Below are 23132 nucleotides of genomic sequence, written 5' to 3' on the forward strand. Positions count from 1 at the left end.
TTTTAATCAATATAACGAGACGGTTGTAAGATTGGAAACGAGTTATTGCGGAAATCGTGAAAGTCTCAATGTAATTTTTTTCCCAAGCTATCTCATTTTTCAGGTCGCCATCGAGTTCTGACAGTGCATCATTTCCCATAGTTTTTCTTTATTTCATGACTTTGCCGAGAATGGACTTGAGATTTATTATTCGGGGGGAGTCGATCTTTCTGATTTCTGCTGCACATTCCAACGATTCGAATATTGGCGCGAGCTCGCGCGCCTTTTATATTCGCAGCGATAGATAGCAGAGAGCCCCCACGACTGCGCGAAACTGTTGATGCGCGCGCATCTCCTATCGCGTCGTTTATGTTTCTAATGCTTGTTTCTTCGTTCTTTGCAGCGCGGCTGCTTGTATGTGTATCACGCGCGCGCGCGCACGCACCCACACACACGCACACATTTCCAATGGAAATGCAACGAAAAAACGATAGAGGCTCGAAACGATGAAAAAAATGTTCTTTCTCTCTAGCGTGGTGGTATAATTGATCGTTTGCTTGGTATCGTCAAAATTTCATATTGTTGCGAGAAAAATGATTGATGGCGCCGCCGGCGGAGAGGTCGGCTGGGGGAGGATGATCGGGCTGATGATCATCGCGAGGCACTGTGTCGCATATATAGGCGCGCGTAATATCACAGCGGGGCGGGTCGCGGCGGCGGCGGCGGCGGCGGCGGGCGGCGGGCGGCGGCAATGATGATGGCGGACGAAGGGCGCCATGACAGTCGTCGTGTATTATCCTCTCCTCGTCGTCGTCGTTCCTCCTCCTCGTTCCTCGCTCGCAAAGAGCAAAATTTCTCGCGGTGTGTGAGTGCATGCATGTTCGTACAAGTGTGTTACGAATTCGGGAATCTAGTCCCGACCCGACGTGGTGTTCCCATGCACGAGCGGCGTAATAAATACTTTTCACATAATAAATTCTTTATCGAATGGAAATATATACCCTGCACGATCAGTGTTATACCGGATTAGCGAGTTCCCTATACGTCGGTGGGTTAACGTGGCCATTATTGCTGAGGTTGGATCGGCGCGCTTGGTAGCGAAAGTAGCGGTGTGTGTGTGGAACAACAGCTCGAGGGATAGAGAGAGAGAGAGAGAGAAAAAAAGTGATGGATGGAAAGAGATAGCGAGAGGTAGTCGCGAGGCCGAAGCGGAGAGCGCGTCCGTACCCCCGCCGTCTCTTACAATCGGGACGCAATACGGTCGCGGCCGATGTAGAGGAAGTTGAGGAAAAAATAAAAACCGCGTGCAACGAAACTAAAAGGAAGAAGAGAAAGGAGGAAAGAAGAAAGAGAAGACCGAGAACGATGCTTAAAAGCCTCGAGTCGAATCTAGTACCACGTGAGTCCTTCATTTTAACTAATTTTCCTTGCAAGATTTTTTTTTTTTTATTTCCATCTTTTTCTATTGTTTTTTCTTTCTCGGGCAATCAGCCATTTCATCAAATCCCGTTCAACCGTCGTTTCGAATCATTCTAATACGTTCATATACGTACAGGAGGGTAAATAGATCGACATAAAACTCTGCGTGTTTTATATCAATGTTCACTCGTAAATTCATGTATAAATGTAAAACGTATATACCTTAGCCGCCGTTATTACCTCCCACCGTTATCTCACCCCCCCCCCCCCCCCCCCCCGTCCATTCCCCGCGTCGCTACCGTCCATCTTGTTGGCCCCTTGTCCTCGTTCCACGAGTCCCAATAATTGACGCGTCATACAGTCCATACCCGTATCCCTACACATCCCGCGTATCATTTCTTCGTTTTTTATTTTCTCATATATTTACTTACGTCTCAATGTGGCTATCATTTTCTATATTGAACTCGATCGTGTCGTCCCGTAAGGACTAGTCAAGTTAAATATTGATAAGCCTCTTTGTACGATAAGCAAATTTTTACACTATACCAGTTCCGTACGGTTTTGCACGTCTCGTCGTCCAGGTTGTCCTCCTCCTCTCGTCGTCTCGTTCTTTCTCTCTTTTACCGCATTTCGTTGCGGTGCTGCTACCTCCCACTGCTGTTTTGGGTGTATGCGTGCGTGCATGCATACGCGCGAACGCGAACGCGCGCGCGTTGGTGGTGAGGAGTGTGTCGAGTGAGTGAAAGAGGGGCCTTTGTCGCCGTTGGATCGCGTTAATTCGATGACTCACCCTTTCCCGCTCTCGGAAAAATACTAATTAAACTTGAAGAAAGTAAGAAAAAAAATAAAATATTGTTTTAATCGAAAACAAGATTGATCGAACGAAAAGAAAGCATTCGTTTTCTTAAATGATCGGAACGTGAATGAATCTTCGCGACTCTGATGCGGTAAATTCTGCCCAGAAGTATCAATTCGGACGAGTTTAAGACCAAGCTTTACCGCCTTTTTCGTCAATGATGTTTATTTTCCATCAGTGATTTGGCCAAGTTCGCGGAATTTCACTCATTTTCAATATATCGGACCCACTTTGATTTTTTTTTCTATTTTTAAGGTTATAACGCATTCTACAGATTCATCATTTTTTGTGTCTTTGTTTCAATCGACCGAAACAATTAATCGTTATTCTCTTTTGTCTTTGACCTTGGATATTAATCCAACATCCTTTTCTCACCAGTTTGCTAGAGCGGATAGTTTTACATGTTTGTTTGTTACAGAATGAAGCTAATGAAAAATATGGAGGAAGATTGAGTACGAGGCAACCGCCGTGTTGTTTTTCGTCGCAAAAATGAATAGCGAACAGCATACTATACCAGCCGCCTCGCAGGCCCAGCAAGAGGTAACGCGTTCTTTCCTCGTTACATTATTTCTTTTCCCCCCCGATCGATTCTCTTCTTTCCCTGATATCCTAACGAATCTTGTACCACATTCCGAAACGAACTTGCGACAAAGATATTTTATAATCTCTGGACAGTACGATTTTATATCGAGAGGGGAGCCGATAGTACCGGTTCGTGCTTCGTGCCGGGTGGCTCAATTTTTATACACCGACGCGCCTCCAAGACGACTCAAAGATCATTCTGATCTGTCGCGTTTTATTATTTTTTTTCTTTATATTCATATAATTTCTACACGCCGCGAATGAAAAAACTGTAACAAGAGGGCGACGTAAGAGTATTGCTCCGTGTTAAAAAGCTGAGCCGCTCGGCCGTCCCCTATCGCTGAGAAAAGAAAAAAAAAGCTATGCTCGGTTACGTTTCGATATGCGCTTTTACGGCTAATCACCAAACTACAAATGCGCATTTTTATCACAGAGAAAAAAATTACAACCGAGTTATTCTAGATACATCGGCTGGAAAACTAAATTTCGCCTTTTAAGCCAAAAATAATCAGCGGCTGCAGCTCTTTTCGCTTAGCCGAACAATGTTCAAAACTCACAATCTCGTGTTGCTGCCCATCGATAAACCTTCGCGTCTTACTTGACTTGATAATTAATCAACAGTCGCTTCTATTTTGAATATCTTTTGTTTATACGCCATTATATAAATGATATATCAAACAAATATGTTTGCCTACCAAAATGTTTTGTCGAATAAGATTGTAGTGTCTCTTGGATCGAGAGTCCTGTAGTAGCTTGCGCTTTTTTTTTTAATCTTTGCACCTTAAATTTTACTCCCCGTTCCTCTACCCCAGCCTGTGTGATATTTATCCCTGGTAGAAATTAGTCCCCGTGATGGGTGTGCACCCCGATGCGATTGCGAGACATTCAAGGCTGTGAGAGGATCTATCGACGTAAATTGTCGCATTTGTCGATTGGAGCTTAGCCGCATGCGTCAACGGCACGTGGAATGTCGGTGTTGTGAAAAAAATTTAATGAAAAATGAAGCAAATAAAAGACGCACTACCTACATAGACATATATATATTTATTGGTGGCTGGTTGAATCTGTAAAGAGATGTCGTCCTTGGTATCAGGCAAATGTAGCTAGTAACACGAGTCAAGGACAATTAGGGAATGCGCAGCAACAAGCTTCTTCCTCGGATGTACGAGTAGGTACGCCGGCGGTAGCGTTAGCCTCCTCGGTAGCCAAGTATTGGGTCTTGACGGGTTTGTTTCCCGGGCCGATACCCCAGGTTTCGGTCTATCATACTCAACAACAAAATTCCATCGGCTCTCAAAGGAGCGCCGAATTACAAAACCAAAATAAAGAAGCTGTCCAAGCTGGAACAGGATCTCATCAGATTGCCGCAGTCGGAGGAAATCTCATTCTTCGGAGCGACGACACTCATCGACATCATCAAAAATCTGCTATTAACAATTCTCCTACCACAACCGCTATCACCGCCGCCACCGCTACTACCACCAACAATAGCAACAATAATAATCTGGGCAACGGCACGGTTGATACCCCGTTGCAATCGGGCCCACAGGTTTGTTGCACGTACCATTTGTGCACGTCAACGTTTATTTACCCATTGGTTTTTCATACTTTTTTGCTTTTGCCGTGCCTGTACACAGCGACCCGTAGTTTTGTTCTATCATTTTTTATTTCTTTCGTTTCAAGACAGCCTGTTCATCTTTGCTTTTGTTCTCTGCCTCGCTTTTTTTCTTTTCCCAACGAATAGTCATTCGGAATTTTTGATAATTAACTCTATCGATCGGGATTAAGGATTTCCAGTCAATGTATCTCGCGAAAACAACGATAAATCATACAGGCGATACTGAATATTGTGCCTTTTTTTTCTTTTCCCTCTGTTTCCTTCTCTTCTATTTGGAAAAACAAACAAAAAAGATTGCAGTCTCGCTGCCGGGCCTGAATCTAGACGGGACTCACATACAGGCGAGTCATTTGCAGGCTGCTCACGCACAGATGCAGCAACAGATGCAGTCTCAACAGCAACAGCTGCATCAACAGCAGCAGCAGCAACAACAGCAACAACAGCAGCAGCAGCAGCAGCAGCAGCAGCAACAACAACAACAACAACAACAACAGACACAACAACAGGCGCATCATCAGATGCAAAGTCATCAAAATCCTCAAAACAATGTCACAAATTCACAAAATCAGAACGCCCAGCGAGATGAAAACAAAGTTAAGGATGAGGGCGGTAGCTGTACCACCGAACGCTGTAGCGATAATCAAGTTCATTGTCAAGTTCAGTGCGATCTTCAGCTTCAACAACCGCAAGATTTGCAACAGAGCATTATGCAGCAGCAGCAGCAGCAGCAGCAGCAGCAGCAAATCGGCGTTAGTATAAGCGGTAATGCTGGTGGCAACGATAATGGAACTGCAACGAAACCTGAGAAAGAAAAGGAACTGCGTCAACTAAACATGGCACAGTAAGTTGAAAAAATGATATATATATCTCAAATATGTAACTTGTTTTTGTATCTTTGTTTCCCATTCACCGCTCGATGAAATGTTTAAAAACATCTTCTCAACAGGTTTCAAGTACCAGACTTGAAACCCGGTGGTCACATGATGGACGTAAGAACAGCGGATGGTTCGGTAGTGAAGATAAGCGCTGGAAATGAGCAAGATCTCGCTAAGACTCTTGGTGCTGAAATGGTCCAAAACATGTATAAGGTTAACGTTGAGGATATAAACCAATTGCTCGCTTATCACGAAGTATTTGGGAAACTTCAGAGCGAAATAGCAGCTGGTACGACACTCGTTGGTGGGACAGTACCCACTCAAACTGTTACTACTATACAGAATGGAACACCGATCGTTCAACAAGTACAGCTCAACAAATTTGACATCAAGACTAGTGACGGCGAGGCAACGCCTGGACCAAGCGCTTCGCCCGTATCCGTTGGGAGTCACGCTTGCGAAGTTTGCGGCAAAATATTCCAATTTCGCTATCAGCTTATCGTCCATCGGAGATATCATACCGAACGGAAACCCTTCACGTGTCAGGTTATTATCCCGATTTTTTTCTCTCTCCCCCCCCCCCCCCCGCGCCTCAATGTGAAAGAAAAAATCCTTGGGACATTGTTTGTGTTGTATTAATCGCAGGTTTGCGGCAAAGCATTCTCGAACGCGAACGATCTGACTCGTCATGGTAAATGTCATTTGGGTGGTTCAATGTTCACGTGTGCGGTGTGTTTTCACGTTTTTGCAAACGCGCCTTCTCTTGAGCGTCACATGAAACGTCACGCGACCGACAAGCCGTACAATTGCACCGTTTGTGGCAAAAGTTTCGCACGGAAAGAGCATCTTGACAACCATACGCGTTGTCACACCGGCGAAACTCCGTACAGGTGAGTGCTCCTTCTTAAACACGTTCCATCAGTAGGAACGAATGAAATTCTTTCTTGTACTATTGTTTCTGCAAGTGGAATATCACGCGCATTTCTTTTCAGGTGTCAATATTGCGCAAAAACTTTCACCCGCAAAGAGCATATGGTCAACCACGTGCGCAAACACACAGGTGAAACTCCTCATCGTTGTGACATTTGCAAGAAGAGCTTCACCCGTAAGGAACACTTTATGAATCATGTTATGTGGCATACCGGCGAAACACCTCATCATTGTCAAGTTTGTGGCAAAAAATATACTCGCAAAGAACATCTCGCCAATCATATGCGATCGCACACCAATGATACGCCTTTTCGTTGTGAAATATGTGGTAGGTATTTTCATTTCTCTCATTTCTAATAAAATCCAAGTCTCAAGTTGAAGAAAAAAATCAATTAAATTCAATTTTTCATCTAGCCAAGTACCGGAGCTAGCTCATTAACCTCTAGAGGACCTAAAAGCCGATATATCAGCTCGCCCTGTGATATGAACTTTGTATATAGTTGATACGGGATACCAGACATTAATTTTTTCACTTTTCAAGGGTGATTTCAACTCTCAAATCCCGGTCGTCTATTAAAGGTTAAAATAGAAGCTTTCACATGTTTTTTCAATCGAATTCATTCGTCATTAAAAAGTTCGATCGGTCGAGTATTACGATTCCGTTTAGTTCGTAATAAAAATATGAAATTTCTTTCATCTCCGATAGGCGGCACAGTAGTTGTCGGAAAAGGGGGAAAAGGGATTAAATGTAAATTCGCGCATCGCGTTCGCGCCTTTGACCCTCCAAGTGTGTCGGTGGACGGGCGTGAGAATATCATATTTTTTGGGTAGCGCGAGCGCTTTTTACGTATATTCCTTCGCTTCCAATTTTCAATGATCCCCACAGGCAATCCGTCGAAAATAACCATGTGTTAGCGATTTACTATTTAATTTATTTCTATGGTTTGTCAAACATTGGAATTACAAGTCGAATCGATTATTTATACAGCGACATCGTTGTGTCGTTGGTACGAGACTTTTGACGCGTGCGCGCCCGCCCCCGACTTATTAATTATTGGATGACGCGAGGACGGAGGGGGACGGGGCGTGGAGGGAAATTGAACGCGATGGAACAACCGCGTTGATAGTATAAACCCCATGTATTTTTGGCTGATTTTCAACTCGTTGAAATGAGGGACGGGGGAATAGTAATTGTTGAAATTTATCGGACAATGAGTTTTAATAAAATATTGTTCTGTTGTACTATATTGGAAGGTCCGATAGGCATACAAGCCCTTTTCTTCGGCGTGGATAGCGATGGAATATTTGAAATGCTTTTTTTCTTTTTTCTTTTCGAATGAAATTAGGCAAGTCGTTTACGAGGAAGGAGCACTTCACGAATCACATAATGTGGCACACCGGTGAGACACCGCATCGCTGTGATTTCTGCTCCAAGACGTTTACCCGAAAGGAACATCTCCTGAACCACGTACGCCAGCACACGGGTGAGTCACCACACCGATGCGGCTTCTGCTCCAAATCGTTCACCAGAAAGGAACACCTTGTTAACCACATCCGCCAACACACAGGTGAGAGCGGTTGGCAGATGTTCACTTCACGGGCAACCAAAAAATCTTACTCGTTTCTTAAAATATTTCTTTTTATTTATTTCTCGCGTTTTCGTGTGACACAATATTTCTCGGAGTGATATCTATCACATGTTTTACCGTCAAGGAACAACAACGGGAGAATATTTCTCTAAAAACGAAGCAGATGCAAAAAATTTTTCTCTCCCGATATATCTATCATAAGAACGGCTTCGATTCATTAATCCATTCACCAATACCATATTAAACTTATCGGGCTGTTTTAAATTCATTGGAGAATTGAAATAATGAAAATGCGTGCGTGCCGTGCCGCTAACATTCTCGTCGCAGCAGCACTTGTATCGTTCTCTTTTTTCATTTATCCATTCTCATTTTCGCATTGATATCATTGCACTGCCTGAAAAACACCGCTCTCATATAACGCTTCTTCAGATTATTTTTCATTTTCAATTTCCGTATCATTTTTTCACCATTTTACTTGTCGAATCATTACCGCTTATACCACTTTCTAGCGAATTCAAATTCGCGCCATTGCTTTATCACTTTGTATCCTGCCGCTTGCATTCATTTTAATGGGTATCGGCTGCGTGCGTACGTACATGCGCGCGCTCGCGTTTGTCCGTTAGATCCTATGGGGGCTACGCTTATGGAAAGAAATGTAAGAACGAAACAATTCTATATTCATGAACAAACTAATGCGTATTAAACGCGCTCAAGATGATTTTGACCTTGGATGTAAATGAAGACACGGATATTGCAATAGAGCAGCTGGTAATTATGCAGTCTGAGGACATGATTACCCCGCATTTTTTCCAACAAATCTTCATCTCCGATCTCGGGGTTGCGCGGTGAAAAATGTGGTGAATTAAAATCTTGGGTGAAAGAGAGAGAGAGAGAGAGAGAGAAAGAAACGAAAAGAAACGAAACACGTAGATCGGGGTATATACGATTTATGAAAAATTATGAACGCGTCGTTCGTTGCAACGTCCGTGGTTCGCATCCGGCAAAACTCGCCTTGTGCAGGTTAATCCCCACGTCTGTATGACGAGCGATAACGATAAATCGGCAAGAAACAATTTAAAAAAAAAAAAAAAATGAAAAGAAACTAAAAGTCAAGTAGAATCTCTATCTAGAATGAGAAGAAACGAAAAAATATTGTTAAATGGAAATACACAGGTGAAACACCCTTTCGCTGTCAATACTGTCCGAAAGCGTTTACGCGGAAGGACCACCTGGTTAACCACGTCAGGCAGCACACGGGTGAGTCACCGCACAAGTGCCAGTATTGCACCAAATCGTTCACGCGGAAGGAACATTTGACAAATCACGTGCGTCAACACACAGGCGAATCGCCACATCGATGCCACTTCTGCTCAAAGTCGTTCACGCGGAAGGAACACTTGACGAATCACGTGAGAATCCACACCGGGGAATCCCCCCACAGATGTGAATTCTGTCAGAGGACTTTCACCAGAAAGGAACATCTCAATAATCATCTACGTCAGCACACCGGAGATTCATCCCATTGTTGTAACGTTTGCAACAAACCATTCACGAGAAAGGTCGGTCCAACGAAACGAGCACGACTCCTCCCACCTTTCTATTATTCCTATTTAATCACCAATTCAATTGACTCTCTTCAACGAGTTCTATCCTTGTTTTTCTTTATTCTTATTCCAGGAACATCTTGTTAATCACATGCGATGTCATACGGGTGAACGGCCCTTCGTGTGTACAGAATGCGGCAAGAGTTTTCCCCTCAAGGGGAACCTTCTCTTTCATATGCGCTCGCACAACAAGGGCAGCAACGCCGAAAGACCATTCAGATGCGATCTTTGCCCCAAAGACTTCATGTGCAAGGGTCATCTCGTATCACACAGGCGTTCGCATTCCGACGAGAGACCGCATAGCTGTCCAGATTGCGGCAAAACTTTTGTCGAAAAAGGCAACATGTTGCGACATTTGAGAAAACATGCCGCCGAAGGAGCTCCGACACAAGTAACAACCGCCGCCTCCGCAATTTCTCAACCGGGTGTACTGCCAATACCAGCGGCCGCTGTACTCGTTGGGCATCCCCTCGCACCCCCGGCACCCCCCGTTGTACCGCAGCATACGGTCGTTGTCCCAACACCACCGGGAGTCCTTACTTCTTATTGATGAAACAACAATCTTTCTCATTGATATACGATTATCGAAGACGGGGGAACCAGATTCGACATTAGCGATTCGCCAAACGAATTATATATCTCGGATTACGGTGAATTCTGATTTCTCTTAAAACACGTCTCTCTCCCTCCCTCTCTGTCTCTTTCTCTCGTTTAACTTTGCACGAACCATGCAAATTGCCGAAAATACGGCGGCACTGGTAAATTCGTGCCTCTTTTTTTTTTTTTCGTTTTTTTTTCTTTTCTGTTTTCTTTTTTTTCTCTCATTCTTCCGAATGATGAGAGGAAATAAATAATCGCCAATGGTGAACGCTATTTCTTTAGCGTATTGATATAATCCTATATCATACGGACAAGTAAATCGATACCGTTTGCGAATAACCAATGGAACCGACATAGTTGACGTATGTGTAACAAAAAAAAAAAAAAAAAAAAAAAAAAAAATTCAAATTACTTTGAAATTGGAGTGCTCAATGTATCATGGGCACACGATATATTATATAGCGAAGGTACGATTGGAATGTATTGTATAATGATGATAATTGTACGCGCAAACTTGCCAATTTGCGTTATATCCAATCGTATCCTCGTTAAAAGTGAGCGGAGGGAAAGTATTGTATTTATCTAATAATCGCGTATATCATAAGAGTTTGAATGAAAACGAATCTATTTTCATCATTTTTTCTAATCGGCACACGCGTAACGTTTTTCGCGTAACGTGATTCTGATGTAGAGAATTAGAGAGATGAAAGAGCACGAAGAAACAAAACGGTTGAGAAGTAGGTATGTGAAAATTGAGCCAATACAGAAATACGAAACTGCGTGCTTCTACGAGTTTATACGGATATATCCATTATTATCTAGATACTCGCGGGCGAAATATTTTGTTCGTTTTGAACGTTTTTTTTTTATGCGACCCGGGAAAACGCTGTGAGGTGTGTAAGGACACTGTAAAATGTAAAATATTATATAATAAAAATAGGTAGCAATTGTGGATTTTTGTTCGTAAGAACGATGGAAATTTAATTTGTAAAAGGATTGCGGCGCGGAGCCTTTTGCGTACAACCCTTGAAAGAAAACGAAAAAAATACATAAAACATCTCAGTGCAATATATGAACCAGGAAACTTTTGCCGAGTTGTATAATGCGCTGTCTAAATGAAGATACAGCTTGAAAAACTGTTTGATCAAAATCGAATAAATTTCTATGAAAGAAGAAAAAAAAAAACACGCCGTATGTGTACAGCTTTGAGTTAACTTCTGCCATAGTTGAAACGCGTTTTATCGAATTTGAGCTATATTTCGATGAATCGAAAATAAAAAATGAATAAACGATTAATGAGCTGTTTCATTTCAACAAAACTTTCTCCGGCGACAGCAGGTAGTCTGCTTTATTCGGAAAAAGATGAACGAAACAATAGCTCAAAACCAAGAATCGTGTTTTTACGAGAAATCAGGATAGAGGAAACATTGGCACAAATTGTGCATCGTTTATCCGTTAGAACAGCAAATTGTAGGATCGTGTATTTCCTATTTGAATGTTATATGAGCAAGGAGACGAAAAAAATATAGATATGAACGGAGTTGTGATTGGGAGGGCAGACAAAGAGAGATACGTTTGCAATCCATTGTTTAGTGATTTTTAGTCCCGAGCTTGCGACGCTCGATTCCCCTTGGTCCATCGAGAGCGTCGCGTGTATCATATATTTCCTTTTCCAACTTTTTTTTTCCTTTTTTTTTCTTCAGTTCCGCTGTATTGTAAAAAAAAAAGAGTTGTTATTATTTTTATTGTTTAAGCGTGAGTGCAAAAAGAAACTAGTAACATTATTAAAGCGCAAAAGCCGTGAAGCACACAGAGCATTTCGTGTAAAGGAAAAAACTGACGAAAAAAAAGAATGCACTACAAGTAAAGAAATAACAACGGCGAAAATGAATGTAGACTCTCATCAACGCTATTTAGATGACTAGACTCGTATATTAACATTTTATGAATATATTAGAATATTCGGCAATTTACGCGTGCGCCTGATGTGTGTGTGTGCGTGTGTGTGTGCGCGCGCGCGTGTGCGTGCATGGTATGAAAAACATTCATCTTTGGAAATGTTAAAGACAAAGTGCAAATTCATCGCTGGTTGTCAAACACCGAAAACGAGAACGTTAAACGAAGAAGAAAAAACAGCAGATTCGCACAGCAGGGCAAATGGTGGACATAAATATCATAATTATGCAAATGGAGATGCGTTTTAACTGGTGGAACCGTATATGAACCGAGAACTTAATTGTTTGTAGATTCTCGTTAATTGAGACAGATAAAAGGGGACGAATAAGAGAGCAAGAGAAAAAAGAATAGTAGAGCTTCGGAAAATGCAAAAAAAAGGGAGGGGAGTGGGGAAAGTAGAAGTATGAAAATCATCCCAGATGATTCAAAGTCCTCTCCGAGTCACGTAGCATTAGTAGTCAATACTAATCCTTTTCCTCCCAACCGCCTCACTCCTCCGCCCTCGTGAAACATTTTTTCGATGTATTCCTTCGAATCCTCCTCCCCCCGCCTCTGCCACTCTTCCTCACATCCTTCTATCGAATAGTATTTACGATTAAGAATGACATTAATACGGAAAATAAAACGAATAGAGATAATGTTTATATGAATTATTATTATTATTGCTATTATTATTATTATTATTATTATTATTATTATTATTAATACTACGAATATGTTTTTGAGACGTAAAAAAAGTTGGATCATTGCTTTTTAGAAGGAAACAAATGAATTTGAATTTTATGCTTGTTCGTGGGGGGGGGGGATCATGAAGAGTTTGAATATGGTGCAAGCAGGAGAGTGAAGAAAGATTAAAGAAGAAAGGGTGTTGACAAGCTGAAATCAAATTCCAACTTAATATTCCTTGCGAACCGAGAGTAGCGCGTTATCATTCGATACATTGATTATCGAATCCGTGAGAAATAACACGAAACAACGATTAATTATTTTTCGGTTCGAAGGGAAACAGGGTGATGGAATTAAAAATTGAAAAATAAGAAAGAAAAAAATAACAACAACAACAGATTTAAAATATGATTTATCTTTAGATAGAAGAAAAAATATGTATAGAATTTTATTATGCACCATTGTAATATTATGTATCCCAGTTGTGACACAATATACACTGGTGTTATGTTAAATGTGACAACTTGGTGGAAAATTACCGACATCTTTATTTCCCAATATTATTTTTATCCTTTTCCATTTGCACGTATTCATATGTTCTTTCTATCGGTCGATTGTCGAAATGATTGCTTATTCTTTCTCTGTAATCGACTCTCTCGCCCATTATAAATTATTAACTCTGTCAATTTCAGCGACCAATTACACAATTTGAATTCTGTTTTTATTTTTTATTATTCACCGCGACACTTATTCGTGAACTTTATCTCATTAACGCTCCTCAGAAGCCGTCGGTATTGCACTCCTGAAATTTGTAACTCTTCTTCGATGGATCTTTAAGGAGTTTCGGTATAAAAGTCTAAATATTAAGAAATTGATCAAATTTGGTGATAATGTTGTTCGCACTAACATCAAGTGCGAAAACACAAATTTTTTCAAAATTTTCTTCTACTTAGTTATCGAGTAATTGCACATTAAAGCAGATTTCTTATGCCCGGAATGTATACCTATATATATATATATGGAAACGCTATGCTTATACGCGTGAACTTTAGTGATCAATTACTCGATAACTGTGTAGAAGAAAAATCTTAAAAAATTTGTATTGTCAAATTTGGCACTAAAGAATATGTTCACCAAATTTTATAAAATTCTGAACTTTTTGAAATTTTTTATGGTTTCAGCATGGTAACATTGTATCGCCTGTACCGTAACTCCTTAAAACGAGAGGAATGAGGAAAACCCGGGCTTCGAAGGAAAAAAAATCGTCCAACGACTCCGAGCGCGTTTCGATACTTGTGGATATTTTTATTTATTAAAATATACATTTCATCCAAAATACAAAATAAAGGAGAAAAGAATGAGAAAAGATTTTTTATATATGTATATATATATATATATATATATATATGTACAATATTTTTGTTTGCTCGGAGTTTTTCATGTTTTTTATGGTAGAATTGCGGCAGTTTGTTTCTTCAGCATTTACCCCCTCCCCTCTGTTGTTGACATTCATATAGAGGTGAGAAACGTGCAATAATAGTAGACATGACGTTTTTTCAAACGGGCAAGGAGAAATATCTATCATGTTGATGATTGAAATAATGATGATAATAATAATAATCTAATAATATAATTGCAATAACACCAATTGCGGGGATAATTATTTATACATAGTGTGTGACGCGAAAATACGTCAACATCGATGATGAGGAAAAAACGGAGTTTTGCCATTTTTAATGCGTGTGTGTAAATCGAAAGAATCAATCGAGAGTCTGGTTTACGTTCTCGATATCAATGAAGGTGAAATTATTTTAACAAATTAATAATAATTGAGAGTATTTTTCATGCATACGTTCGAGCTATGTTTCCAAAGGTCTTTCAACTATTTGCCTTTTCGCAAATATGATTTATTGAAAAAATGAAAGATCCCTCCAACGAATGTCTATGCTAAATCGGATATTTTGACTTCCCTGATACCCACATCGCTCGGGTACATCACCGCACAGTTGAAAGAGTTATTCTTCAGTTTGATAAAAATATTGATAAGAAAGTTTTTTTTTCTTTCTCTTGTTACTTACTTACGCGCGACAGTTGTTCTTTACTTACTCGTCCCCATCATTTTTTGACATTAATCGACAGTATTTTTTTCCGTATTCGATTTGAAGGCGAAAGAGGTTCGAAATTTTATTTTTTCGTGCTCCTGTGCATGATTTCCTTATTTACCATTTTCAACTCAGCCGATGCAGTCATAATTACGAGTTCGTACCAATTAGAATTTTACCTCACCGACATGCGGAGTAGGAAAGAAAAAAAAATAATACTAATCCCCTGCCATATTTGGAGGAAGACCGTTTTAAAGTTGATTCTTTCCGTAGCTTTCATGATGAAAAAAAGATGGAAATGAGAGGAAAAGAATATACTGATGGGAAAATATGATATTTCTGTGATATGAAGATTTTCGATCTAAACGCGATTCGTTTACAACGTATGGTTCAAGGCAATTCTTCAAACTCTACAATTCTTGGTTCAAATAGACTTTTCTCTTCTATTTTGTGATTAATTTTAAATTAAAGCTAGTTTACAAGTGTTACAATGGTTGAACCTATTTAACGAAGGGAATCAACGAATCGCCATAGTTGACCCTGAGTCTACTACCTAATGCTAATCAAAGATTTTTTATATCACGCGGTACGTAAATGGACGCTTTTGCGTACACAAAACCCCCATTTCCGCACCTCGTAATATAAAATTTCGTATAACACGCGTACGAAAAACTTTTTCGTCCTAGTGTTATAATGTACTATTTTCATGTGTATTCATTGACTCGGTGTTTGTTTCTTTTTTTCATCTCTTTTCTATCCGTCGCCCGTCCTCCCCCCTCTTAAATTTTTGTCACTGCTCCTCACTTTTCATTCAACTATTTACAATGATTTTAATCTCGCAACTTTGAGTAAATCGCAAAAAAAAAACAAAAAATTACCGAAAAATTTCTATATCTCATCCCATAGTCCCCATAGCATACGAGGTATTTGAAGCGATTTCGACGGACGACTTTTTCTTCGACCCCTGCCAATTCGATTAATTCTTTGGAAAAATTATATGCGGAGCATTTTTAACTATCACCCGCATTCGAAGTATAATTTATTTTTGTGTTTTACCAGTTTTATATTAAATATTTGAATGCGTGGCCAGAGTTGATGGATCTTGATATACGGGAGAAGTTGAGCGTTTATTTCAAACATTTTGAGAGAGGTTTTCTGCGGCTTTGGATTTCTTCTTTCTTTCAACGACCGCCGTTCAGAAGAATCAAAAAATGCTGGAGTACCTTCTAGTTTCTTTTAATGGTCTCGTAGAAAAAAAAACGAAGCGATGAATTTTTGGCAGGGGGAAGTGAAGAAAGTTGTACCGGAATTGTATGGAATAGTGTGTGTGTGTGTGTGTGTGTGTGTGTGTGTGTGTGTGTGTGTGTGTGTGTGTGTGTGTGTGTGTGTGTGTGTGTGTGTGCGCGCGCGCGCGCGTTGATGTGTAAATACATATAAATATATATATGCTTTCATTCGCGAGACAGATATCCAGATTCTTGATATGCTTGAGCCGGAGATGAATATTTCAATATCCAACTGCGACGAATAATAAATTAAATAATACCTCTTTCTTAGTTTCATAGCGAAATTTGTTACTTTTTCATCCTCTTGGTACCATCATCATTGTTTGTTTTCTTATACGAGCGTGGTTCTTGTACAACCGTACAAGCTCAACGTCAAAAGGTTACTAATATGAAAGATTAATTGACTTTTGTTTACGTACAGTGCGACAATGTGTTTAAACAAAAATAAAGTAATATTCAATCAAAACGATGACGATGACGATGACGATGACGTTGATGTTGACGTTGACGACGACGACGACGACGACGACGACAACGACGACGACGATGATGATATGTTTTACTCCTAAAACGTGTCCGTTCGAGACCGAGATAAATCGTTCGGACTGCACAGCCGAGCATAATGGTGCACCATTAGGTCGAATTCGTCATAAGTTGATTCATGTTTTTTCAAAAACTTTTCGCCCCATTTTTCGTCCAACGATTGGAATTTTCATTTTCCTCTCGAGTTTTTTTCACCTTGCCGATTCAATGATTAAGGCAATTCGGGGATATGCATTTGCTTGTGTCTATCTTATATATATCTCAAGATATGGATCGCTCAATGTGTGCTTACACGGAGACTCGTTCGTTGAAATGATTGCAAGAGAAAAAAAAAATGTAAAGTGAGCCGCCGAGTTTCTTGTTTTTATATGCCTGCCCGTGAAGGCTCTTGTTGTTGGTTTCATATATATTCCATTTCGGAATGCCACGATCGTTCGGGCGCATTATTCAACCGCGAAGCCACAAGTTTCTTCAACCGCTTGAGTAAGCTTGTCAAGCATCTTTTGATAATTAGGATAGCTCTGGGGTATGTCGATTCTATTGAAGCAGGTATGAGCTTTGGGTAGATTTTCGCTCGGTGCGTCGACCGCGTGAATCGTGAAGAGACGTGGTCCTGCGGATCCTGTAGATCCTGAAAAATATTAATCAATTAAAATAATGCAAGCGAAACGATTACGTTGATTCATCAGCAATTGTCTCGCAACTGCTGATGAACCAATAGATCTTGGACCTTGATATATTGGGGGGGGGGGGGGGGGGGGGGGGGAATGACGATTCTCACCCTGAAGAGCTTTGAAACCTTGAAGCGGCACCCTTGAGCTCCCGGTGACAAATTGCAATAGTCTCGCTCTCATTTCTTCTCCGTACGACTCGACGATTTGCCAGAACCATTTGACAACCGGTGTCTCCGGAGTACAATGTTTAAGCCTCGTATGGAGCTTCCAATCGTTTATATCTATTTGTCCAAGCCCACCGATTACGAGTTCCAATTCGCGCTCGTCAAACGGTCTTAATAATTGAGGGGGTATTAATTCGTGAAAACCTTTTTGAAGAGCCAAAAATTGTTGCTCGATGCCTCGCATAAATCGATAATTAACGTACAACTTGACGTATTCTCTTTTGTTCTCCTCAGTAACGATGATCTCTTTGCCTCCGGGTTTCAACTCGTGATTTCTCAACACGCCAAAGCTACTATGCTCAACCGCAAAAGCCGCCTCCAATACACCGTCTATACTGTTTTCGAGCATCCACGTTAAACTTCTGTGCAATTCCGGATCAACCCCTTCGATATCGCTCAGAGTAATTGCTTTATTGAGCAACATTTTGTAAAAAGGCGTTGTGAAACCTCCGTCAATGTGATGACCATGAAACACAGCGATACCAATGATTCTACCGGCAAAATGAAAGTAGGACAAATGTTCTGGATTTATTCCTGAATCCGGATTTATTTGCAACGTATAATTGTCGTCCCGAGAATATTGAAAGAGCCCATACTGGGGATTCAACATTTCGTGAGATAAAAGATAGAGCCATTCTCTCGCCGGTCCACCGTAATCGAGGCCCTCCTCTCCCCGAAATTTCACCATAAGACGTTTCCTCATATCTTTCGGGCGCATTTTCATGATGAGCCTGTACGATTCTTCGAATATCTCATTTCTGGTTACTTCGAGACGGCAATGGCCGCTCTGTGGTTGCAGAGCGTTCAACTCGGCCCTCAAACATTTTAGTTTAGCCACGAGATCTCTTTTGTATTTCGGCAACAATTCACTATCCATGAGTTCTTTGGGTAGGTCCGAGGGTATCGTTTGTCCTACCACGCTGGGCGTCGTAGTAGCGCTCGTAGCTGCGGTGGCGGCGGTAGTGGTGGTGGTGGTGGTGGTGGTGGTGGCGGTGGCGGCGGCGGCTGCAGTGTTCGCGACGGAGGTACTCGCGTTGCTTGTACCCATTGTTTGAATCGTTTCTGTCGTAGGTGAATTATTGTTGCTCGTGTTGCAAGTGTTACTACTACTGCTGCTGCTGCTACTGCTGCTGCTGTTGCTGCTGCTGCTACTGCTGCTGCTGCCGCTGCCGCCGCCGCCGCCGCCGCCACCACCACCACCACCGTTGCTGCTGCTATTGATACTACCGTTTGTTGTTCTCGTTGTTGTCTGATTGGTCATAAATGACGAGTTACTTTCCGCGAGCGTCATTTGTTCGCCGCTTCTTACGCCACTCTGATTCGTCTGATTAGATTGTCCGTTGCTCAGGTTGTTTTGTCTTTTCAATATATTGCTAATAATCTGACTTGATAATCGTGGGTCCGTAAACTGTGTCGTTCGATTATTATGATCGACGAAATAAACTCGACCACTTGCCGTTTGTCGCATTTCCCATCCGCTTGGCAACGGACCGAGCTCATTTGCCAATTCGTTCGCTGGTAAATCACGCGGTATTCGTGGATCGTGCCAGGTTGATGCTCCACTGGGCACGTGATAGAAATAAACTTGTCCCTGTTGAGTCTGGCGCATCTCGTAACCGCGTGGCAAATCCGAAGGTTGCTGCGCTTCGTTACGTCTTTCGGATAATCCTCCGTTTCGATTTCTGTTCGTTCGACCGGGCCGTCGCGGCTGGCCCACATTTTGTCTCCCGTTTGGCGTTTGATTCGCGTTTTGTTCGTCATTGTTGCGGGCCGCGCGACGTTCCCTCAATGCGTTTGACGCCGATGTTGCAGTCGAGTTTCCGACGAGCGGAGGAGCTTTCCCTTGGTTACCGTGAATCTGTTGATGCTGCTGAGTTGGTGTATTCCTCGGCGTATTGTGCGTTGAACTTTCCCTGCTTGGTGTTCTGCTCGGGGTTCTATTCGGGGTTCCATCAATGTTCCAGGAATCCTGTTGACTTCTGTGAGGCGGACTGTCCGATCGTGTCGTTGGCGGTGTCCCGCTACCGCTCGGTGATGTTGGTTCCGATATCGGAGGAGCCGGATGTTCCGGTGTCGTCGGTATTATCGGGTTTGTCGGTCTGTTCGTCGCGGATAAATCATCAAGACTCGGTTATCATTTTCACTATGAATGAAATTTATCGAAAGCACCGATTATTAATATTATTACCGAGAATTAGGGCGTATCCATTGTGTACTCTTGGTGCAATGATTTACGTAATAGAGACGACCGCTTTGGGTTCTTCTCTCCTCCCAACCGTCAGGTAAATCAGTTGGACAACTAAGATCACCCAGAACATCGACAACGGCGTTATGACCAACCGTGTTGCTAACAGCTCCGTTGTGACCATCTCGCGATAAGAGTGAAACTACGATTTGACCCTTGACTACGTCCGTATCGTCCGTGTGAGCTTTGCACAGATCGAGACGCTGATCTACGTTCCAAAATTAAGCCGATTCCACGACCCCACCGGGTCAATTTAACCATTAGCTTGTCTCAAAATCTTTCCTCGAATATCATATATATATATATATATATATTGCATTGAAATATCATAGAAATTTTACTTACATCCTGTGTCTTTGAGCCTCTGTATGGTGTTGCAAACTATCCTGACGCATCCCAAAAATCCACCTCCCTGTTTCTTGTGAATTTTTCTGTGATTCCATACCGATATTGTGATACCATCATTTTTACCAATGTATCTGCAATTAATATACATACAATTTTGTCATCGTGTCTATGTTTATGTTTTTCTTCAGTTGTCTCTTTTTTTTAGTTCATACAAATAAATGGCTGTATACGACGGTATTCAAAAGTTTAAACGAAATTTTGGAGATTGCAAAATGTGAGTGCAAGAGTACAACACGAGTTTTACTTTTTAAAAATTTTTTTTAAAACCAAGTGCTGCTTGTAACGTGAATAATAATGAGAAAACAGCGGTACTCACAAATCGTAGTGTTGATTCCACTTAGGATCGAGGGTGGCCGTACAGGTGTCGGTACTATGACACTGACCAGAGCCATCTACAGTAATTTTGGCAAATGGATCGGGCAGCCCTGAATCGTAATATCAAACTTGGTAAAACAAAAACATTATTGCAACAAAGAACATTGCCACGTGTTTGGAACTTCTTTGTTCCAAATACTTACGGAACAGATCCTTTCTGGCTAGATTGCGGGCGCACAGGACTGTAAAAAAAAATAGATGTTATCTCTTTGAAATATTGACGATAGAAAATTTCAGAAAATTTTATTTTCTGCTACGAGAAAATAAAATGGTTGACTTGATGAAAAATATGGAGTGAGAATTTCTGAGCAAACGGGTAATAATTCTTTTTGTATACGCACACACTTTTTACACACACGGACAGAGAAAAGTAAATCGAATTAAAAGTGAATTTTGTGAACTTAGGTGATGCATAATTGATGAAAATCAATTGAATCAATAAGATTATTCAACGTGCTCAAGTCTCTCGAATCGCGTGAGTACAGTTTTCCTCGAGAATCGGAGAGAGCCTATAGTCTCGTCGTCGTCGTCGTCGTCGTCGTCGTCGTCGTCGTCGTCGTCGTCGTCGTCGTCGTCGTCGTCGTCGTCGTCGTAGTGTGACAAGGAAGAAATTCGTCATATAACCCTGCAGGAGCGAATATTCAAACGTATCTACATAAATGCAGTAGGCACGCACGCAGATAAGCACGCATGAACAGACGTTTGGTCAGTTCAGCCAACCGAGACGACGTTCTTGACGTTCTCGAAGACATTTACGCATTTTTACATTATATTATACCGTGCGTTAATGCAATCGCGGTGGTGAGAAAAAAAGAAGGTGAAAAACGTCATTGGTAAAGACGAAGGCCATATTGAATTCAATCCAAGTTGGCGATCCATTTGAGGGATTGATATAAGAGCTGAAAATCTTAGTGTTCGCTCGAAATCACTTTGGGACGAAGACGACGACACTGACAAACGCAACAACGACGACGACGACGACGACGACGACGACGACGACGATGATGACGGTTTCCCAACAGGGAGTGCTGATGAAAAAGAGCAGTAAAAAACCAACTTTCACGTTCGCGGCATACTAGAACTTCGCCACAGCCTTTTTTCTTATTCTTTCTTATATGGACCCAGAAAATTGATAAACTCACTCGTAAGACGGATCTTTGTCGCCCCGTTCCTCCTGCTACCGCCGGGATTCGACATTTTTCACGCACATTTAACGCCCCGCACCGAACATCGGCTACTTTTAATTGGTAAATAAAACTCTGGCCAACCCCGGAGTAGAGCCGCTGCCCCCGCATCACACGCATACATACACGTACGCACGCACACCTCCTATTTTATTTTATTCCTCAATGCTTGTCCCCCGAGTACTCCCCGCGGGCGCACTAACCGCGCATCATATACGCCACTTTCACGTTGTAGTAGTGTGTGTTGTATAGTGGTGTGTAGTATCTTTTAGTATCCATGTAACCGTGAATCGTAGTTTGATGCGATACCGCCGTCCGCTGCTGCGATGCTGTTGCTGCTTACTACTACCCTACTACTGTACTACTGTACTACTACTGCTCGCTCACGGCTCTCGTCGTTGTGCAAGGTGGAAAGCACAACCTCCATGAATTTGGCTGATTATTTTTTGATTTCTGAATGTGCTGCGTTTGTTGTTTTTTTTTATAGTAGTGTTATTAAAAAACACAAACTAATGTTAAAAACACGAACAAAAGAACTATTGTGAAAAACACTACGAAATGGAAATTCCTATAGTGAGGAACAACAACAACAACAACAACAACAACAACAACAACAACAACAATCGGTGGTGGAGGTGGTGGAGAATTGTGTCACACACTAGGACTCAAGAAGAACCTAGCCTAACATTATATAGGGTCTAGTTCGTGTGCTACGGTTTTTTCCGTCGATAAAAAAGATTCGACGACAGAAGGTTCTCAACAACTTTGATTTAATTTTTCCATTTATTGTATTGAATTTTCATTTTGACGAATTTTATTTCAAATTTTCAACAACTAAACCAATCATCGTTTATTACATATTACCAAATATTACACTATTGACATTGATTACGTTTACACGTCGCTCTTATTCTGGTTTTGTATAGATATATACGGGTACATTTATATATATCGAAATATATGTATATTTTGTATATCTATATTGATATAACTAAGGCCTGCTACACACGATCAATAATATTGCGTAATATAGGTGATTGCACCATATTATTGAACGTGTCGATGTAGTATTGAACAGAAGTTTGAGCTATCTTAAATTTATGGCGCACTACACACCATATAAACGTATTGTGCAATATTATTGTGCAATATTATTGACCATGTGTAGCGGGCCTAAAACGGAATAAAAGCGCCGTGTAAAATGGCCTCTGCACACTCTGCGCGATGAGCGGACGAGTGATAGCCAATAAGAACTCTGATTTTTCGGACGATGTATCCGCTCGTCGCTCTCATCGCTCATCGCGGGCAGGCGCGCAGTATGCAGAGGCCACAAACATAAAAATTTTTCAACTCACGATCAGAGAAGACATCCGCCTGACAAGCTTTTATTCAACATATAAAATGATTTTTCTAATAA

The 23132-nt window shown here is 41.4% G+C and overlaps 2 protein-coding genes across 13 annotated transcripts; one reads left to right on the forward strand and one right to left on the reverse strand.

Moving 5' to 3' along the window:
- Nucleotides 1-734: 734 nt before the first annotated feature.
- On the forward strand, nucleotides 735-13194 carry LOC122414868 (zinc finger protein 271-like). 11 transcript variants are annotated; one of them, XM_043426502.1, is made up of 11 exons: nucleotides 735-1378; nucleotides 2673-2794; nucleotides 3930-4385; nucleotides 4748-5295; nucleotides 5401-5875; nucleotides 5975-6219; nucleotides 6322-6587; nucleotides 7606-7743; nucleotides 9022-9105; nucleotides 9190-9407; nucleotides 9526-13194. In XM_043426502.1, the coding sequence occupies exons 2-11, from the start codon at nucleotides 2744-2746 to the stop codon at nucleotides 10000-10002; spliced, it is 2958 nt and encodes a 985-aa protein (XP_043282437.1). In that variant the 5' UTR covers nucleotides 735-1378; nucleotides 2673-2743; the 3' UTR covers nucleotides 10003-13194. The 11 variants fall into 11 exon arrangements, with proteins under 11 accessions (XP_043282437.1, XP_043282434.1, XP_043282435.1 ...); XM_043426499.1 differs by having other exon boundaries at nucleotides 736-1378; nucleotides 7606-7827; XM_043426500.1 differs by lacking the exon at nucleotides 9022-9105 and having other exon boundaries at nucleotides 736-1378; nucleotides 7606-7827.
- Nucleotides 13195-15192: 1998 nt separating this feature from the next.
- Nucleotides 15193-22209, reverse strand: Smurf (SMAD specific E3 ubiquitin protein ligase). Of its 2 annotated transcripts, none has more exons than XM_043426511.1 (8): nucleotides 21674-22209; nucleotides 20675-20713; nucleotides 20473-20581; nucleotides 20094-20227; nucleotides 19692-19956; nucleotides 18718-19602; nucleotides 17387-18483; nucleotides 15193-17236 (listed from the first exon to the last, which is right to left on the reverse strand). In XM_043426511.1, the coding sequence occupies exons 1-8, from the start codon at nucleotides 21726-21728 to the stop codon at nucleotides 17049-17051; spliced, it is 2772 nt and encodes a 923-aa protein (XP_043282446.1). In that variant the 5' UTR covers nucleotides 21729-22209; the 3' UTR covers nucleotides 15193-17048. The 2 variants fall into 2 exon arrangements, with proteins under 2 accessions (XP_043282446.1, XP_043282445.1); XM_043426510.1 differs by having other exon boundaries at nucleotides 17387-18486.
- Nucleotides 22210-23132: the final 923 nt, after the last annotated feature.

The sequence above is a fragment of the Venturia canescens genome, chromosome 8 (genome assembly GCF_019457755.1).
Source record: "Venturia canescens isolate UGA chromosome 8, ASM1945775v1, whole genome shotgun sequence".
NCBI classification, from domain to species: domain Eukaryota; kingdom Metazoa; phylum Arthropoda; class Insecta; order Hymenoptera; family Ichneumonidae; genus Venturia; species Venturia canescens.